The sequence below is a fragment of the Astyanax mexicanus genome, chromosome 10 (assembly GCF_023375975.1).
Source record: "Astyanax mexicanus isolate ESR-SI-001 chromosome 10, AstMex3_surface, whole genome shotgun sequence".
NCBI classification, from domain to species: Eukaryota; Metazoa; Chordata; class Actinopteri; order Characiformes; family Acestrorhamphidae; genus Astyanax; species Astyanax mexicanus.
The window spans coordinates 12,015,068-12,020,288 of record NC_064417.1 but is presented as its reverse complement, the minus strand read 5'-3'; the positions used below and the strand labels follow the sequence as shown (position 1 = coordinate 12,020,288).

The following is a 5,221-nucleotide window of genomic DNA, read 5'->3' as shown; positions in this document are numbered from 1 at the left end:
GCCTTTATAAAGGCTCGCATAGAGAAGGAGAGGCTCTTCACTGGGGAGAAAAACTCCGCTCTCTCAGCTTGGAAGTAAGGGCTTATTTTAGCTAAACTAGTTAGTTATTTAACGATAATATATTATTATTCTATTGCATCTTAAATGATGCAGCTGTTACACTTTGATAAATTAATCCAACCAGCTAGCTAACTGCTTATGATTACAGTAATAAAACTATAGGTTTGTGGCAAATAAGTTGACAGAAAGCCTGCTTTAGAAAACTAAATAGTTAATACGTAACTAATGCATTGTCAGTTACAGCATAACTAAGCTAATATTAAGCTAAGAATTGCTTAAGTTATACATTCATGCATTTAGGTATCTTTCTAAACTAATAAAAAAATGTAGGTAGATATTGCAAAATATTTTCCTGAACTATAAAGCATCTTAATGCCATAATTTGTTTTTGTTTCTTCTTTGACAGGACTATTCTTCTGGAATTGGGGCTTGCGGACAAAGTTACGCCCCAACAAGCCAGAAAAAAATGGGACAATCTCAAAAAAAAGTACAAAGTAAGTTCAAAGATTAACCTGAAATTGTGTAGAATAATGAACAATGTATTTTATAGATTTTTATGTACTGATTTGAGTGTAGTTTACATATGTTAATAATTGTTAATGTTAAAGTATAATTCAGTTAGAGAGGATAGCAGATTGAGGTTAGATTACAGGTTTAATTTTATTTTAGGAGCTGAAGTGTCCACCTTCAGGGAGTGGGACAGACAATGGGGAAGCCACTGCAGCTACTTGGCCCTGGTTCAGCCTCATGGATGAGGCTCTTGGCAATCGACCATCGGTCACACCACCTTTGCTAATAGCCTCATCTAATGAGGAGGAACCAGGGCCATCTTCTGTTGTGGCATCCCCGTTGTCTGAGCAGAGAGGAAGGAAGCGGCAGGGAACTCTTCTTGACCTCCTGCGAGAGGACATGGAGAGAGAGAGGGAGAGAGAAGAGAGGCAAGAGAGAGCAGAGCAGGAGCGGTCAGACCGCTTGTATAATCTCTTAGAAAAGCTTGTTAATAAAATTAACTAATTTATTCATGCATATTCAAAAATTAAAGTTGCTGTTTTAAGAACTGTCATTTGTGTGTGTGTGTGTTTTTTTTTTAAAGCAGTCATGGTAAACTAATGCATGCCTTGCAGGTATTCTATACTGAAATTTACTTAATGGGTTGTTCGTTGTAGATTAACACTTGCTGAAATTCATACTCTTGAAGTGCATTTTTTATTCTAAACACACTAACAGAACAAGACTAATATTAACAGTGAGTAGAACAAGTGAACTGGTTTAAAGTAGCACAAATAAGACAATGGAATAAGACATTTTAAACTAGAACATTAAACAAAAATGATTGAGGCTTATACAATATTTACATAAAAAATATTTACAGTGCAAATGTAACAGTTAATGAAAACCGAACTGATCTATTTGTTTCCAGTTTGATAAAATTACTGGACACCAGCAATGTTGGCACAAAGTTGCTCTCGTAATTGGTGGCCACTGACAGCTGTGATGTCTTCTTCCTGCACATCAGCTTCCTCATCTTCATCTGCTTCCTCCTCAGGCTGAACAACATCTCCCGCTCCCATGCAGATGTTGTGCAGAGTGACACAGGCAGCAATCACCTCTGGCACAAACCTTGGATTTACCTCTTGGGCATGCAGGAAAATTGACCTCCATCTGGTCTTCAGCATCCCAAAAGCACGTTCAATTATAGAACGTGCCCTTGCATGATGCCTATTGAAGGCCACCCTCTCTTCTCCTCTGACAGGCTTCTTGAATGGAGTGATGAGGGCTATGGGCTGAGAGATGCATGGGTACCCACCATCACCAAGTATCATGTAGCCCCTGGGTGGGAAAGTGGCCTGCCGATACAGAGTGCTGTGACGGAGCACCCGTGCATCATGTACTGAGCCAGGAAAGCCAATAAAAACATCCAGAAACTTTGCCTGGTGGTCACAGACAGCCTGAAATTGCACAGAGGGGTAGAGCTTCCGGTTTCTGTAGCACTGTGCATCAGGTTCTCCAGGGGCTTTGATACGCACATGGCACCCATCTATGGCACCCACTACAGAGTGAAAAGCTGTATGGTTTCCCAGCCTCACGAAGCCATCAGAGATGCTCTGCAGTTCTTCGGGTTTTGGGTGCCGGATAACTTTGGGTAGGATTTGCCGCATTTCACTGGCCATTCTGTGAATTACACGGTGCACTGTAGAACGGGGCATAGCAAAAGCACGGGAAACAACGCGGTATGATGTGCCACAGGCCAACCAAAAAAGAAAAACTAACACCTCAATGGTCCCCCCCCAACCATGGGTGCCTTCGTGCTTGATAAGTTGAAAAAGCACTTTCAGGGATTCACGGCTCAGGCGAAAGTCAGGCTTGGTGTCTTGGGTGTCGTCCAGAAATATTCTCAAAAGTGGTACACTTGTATTCAGAGAACAGTATCTTGAAGGTCTTTCTCCCTGCAAGAAATGAAAAATTGATTATATATATGCTGTTTGTGTATTTATTTATTTATTTATTTATTTACCTGTGTGTGTGTGTGTGTGTGTGTGTGTGTGTGTGTGTGTGTGTGTGTGTGTGTTTAAAGAATAACACATCTGTTTTGTAAATTAACTGTTCACACAGGTTCTATTTATTTATTGTTAATAAATTAATTGTCTGCATGTGTATAGTTGTATCACTTTGAAGTTAGCATAAAATAAAACGTGTATTTGCAAAAACAGATTAATGCTATCCTTTAAACATACCTTTCATGCTTAAAAGACAGCATTTGTCTGTCTGCATATCAACTTTTTTCCCCCACAATTTTCAATTAATTGAATGCTGTATCAGCTTGATTATATATTATATACTTGATTATATACTTGATTATATAACTATATCTAATCAATATAATTGTATTAAATAAACAATGTAGGTATGCTTCTTAGTGTTATGTACATATTGTTATAATAATTATTATTAATAATAATAATAATAATAATAATAATAATAATGATGGCTTAGTTAGCTAATTGTTCATAAAATACTATAGCTTTTACAGTTAAATAATTGGGGGGTGGGGGAAGCTTTAATAGTTGAATTTTTACCTCAGTGTATGAGAGAAAAGTTTTTACCTCAGTGTATGAGAGAAAAGTTTTTACCTCAGTGTATGAGAGAAAAGTTTTTACCTCAGTGTATGAGAGAAAAGTTTTTACCTCAGTGTATGAGAGAAAAGTTTTTACCTCAGTGTATGAGAGAAAAGTTTTTACCTCAGTGTATGAGAGAAAAGTTTTTACCTCAGTGTATGAGAGAAAAGTTTTTACCTCAGTGTATGAGAGAAAAGTTTTTACCTCAGTGTATGAGAGAAAAGTTTTTACCTCAGAGAAAATCTGAGCAGATCTTACCTGTTCAAGTGCAGAAATCAGCGCTCTTCTTCTTAAATGTCGGTGTCTGGCTGCAGCACGTCGGCTCTCACGTCTCTGTCGCTCTTCCTCCAGCGCAAAAACTATTAAAAATGCAATAAAAACGGCAAGAGGTTCGTCCATAATGCCGGTAGGGTGATGAGGTGGTTCCCGCGGCTGAGGTAAGTAAACAGTGGGCGCGTGCTGTGGGCGGGGCCAAGTCGTGACGCAGTCGCTGCCTAACTAGAGAGTCCCAATAATGTGTCTTATAAGGCTGGATGGCGGTTAGAACGCTGTCTAGTTAAACAGCTGTCTACGTAGTCAGTGCCTACATAGAGAGCTCCCTAGGTTTTGGGACAGACCCTATAATCACATCACAATCTCTTAAAATCATTGCAAACACAACACTCAATTTCCTTGTAGCTCTGATTCTGTGAAAATCTATTGGGACAGAATTTTACATAGAATAACAACATAGCCTAGCACCAATATTAGAACTATGTTTCAATTACAAAACATACCATAATTTCCGGGCTATTGAATGCACTGAATGTAAGCCGCACCCACTAATTAAATGTTTTGCTAAGACTTTATTTTGAGTGGTCCTTTGTAGATGATTAATAAACTGTCAACAGACTATCAATAACAAAATCAACAACATATCTGTACACCTGCAGTAGTGACATACCTAAACATTCATCTGTTTAAATGTTGTAAATGGACAGCAATCCTTTCTATAAAATGAACTGTCATCATAACCTTCCTGATGGGTTATTGAAGCACTACTTTAAATGAGTAGATGTTTTTTTTGACATTACTGACAATTATATTTTTATTGATACATTATTTTTAGTAGATGTTCTGTTGATACATTACTTATGTTCAGTAGATGTTATATTGATACATTACATGCTTAATATGTGGTTTTATACATTACTTATGTTTAGTAGATGTTATATTGATACATTACTTATGTTTAGTAGATGTTCTATTGATACATTACTTATGTTCAGTAGATGTTCTATTGATACATTACTTATGTTTAGTAGATGTTCTATTGATACATTACTTATGTTCAGTAGATGTTCTATTGATACATTACTTATGTTCAGTAGATGTTATATTGATACATTACTTATGTTTAGTAGATGTTCTATTGATACATTACTTATGTTTAGTAGATGTTATATTGATACATTACTTATGTTTAGTAGATGTTCTATTGATACATTACTTATGTTCAGTAGATGTTCTATTGATACATTACTTATGTTTAGTAGATGTTGTGTTGATACTCTATTTAAATGAAACAGATATACTATAATGTTGCTGTAACATGTTCAGTATTTTCTCAGATAAACATACAGATGTTAACTTGACCACTCCAAATAAAATGAAAAACAAATGAATTAAGTAAATTATCAACAGACTTTATTTAAACACAAGTTAAGGTTCACATGTTTTTTATAAACAGTACATAAAACATTCAGAGCTTTAAAAAACATATGCCTTAACACAGAGAAAATACATGCGAGAAAATTTATGCTACACGAATATCCTTCAAAAGCAGACAAATGACTCCTTTTCTGTGTTTCCTTCCCAGCCAATAGGTCCATTCAATGAACTTTAGATGATTTTTCAGGCATTTTTTTATTTTAGTTACCTCGAAGTCCTCCATGCCCTTTCAATATTTACATGCCGTTTAATGATGGGAAGAAGGGTCTGCTTTTTTCTTCTTTTTACAAGTCGCAAAACCGGTCTTCTGGAATCATCACGGATCTCCAAGATTC

At 36.5% G+C, this 5,221-nt stretch overlaps 1 protein-coding gene across 1 annotated transcript; it reads right to left on the bottom strand.

The window, feature by feature from the left end:
* Nucleotides 1-548: 548 nt before the first annotated feature.
* LOC111195765 (putative nuclease HARBI1) lies at nt 549-3,806 on the bottom strand. The gene is made up of 2 exons (XM_022683917.2): nt 3,435-3,806; nt 549-2,507 (listed from the first exon to the last, which is right to left on the bottom strand). The coding sequence occupies exons 1-2, from the start codon at nt 3,573-3,575 to the stop codon at nt 1,491-1,493; spliced, it is 1,158 nt and encodes a 385-aa protein (XP_022539638.1). The 5' UTR covers nt 3,576-3,806; the 3' UTR covers nt 549-1,490.
* Between the last annotated feature and the right edge of the window lie 1,415 nt (nt 3,807-5,221).

What these genes read in the sequence shown, in the direction of transcription:
- LOC111195765 (XM_022683917.2), bottom strand. Translation starts at nt 3,575, where the DNA reads ATGGACGAACCTCTTGCCGTTTTTATTGCATTTTTAATAGTTTTTGCG. An exon ending in TGATTTCTGCACTTGAACAG is followed by an intron (nt 2,508 to 3,434) that starts GTAAGATCTGCT and finishes CATTTCTTGCAG; the next exon opens with GGAGAAAGACCTTCAAGATA.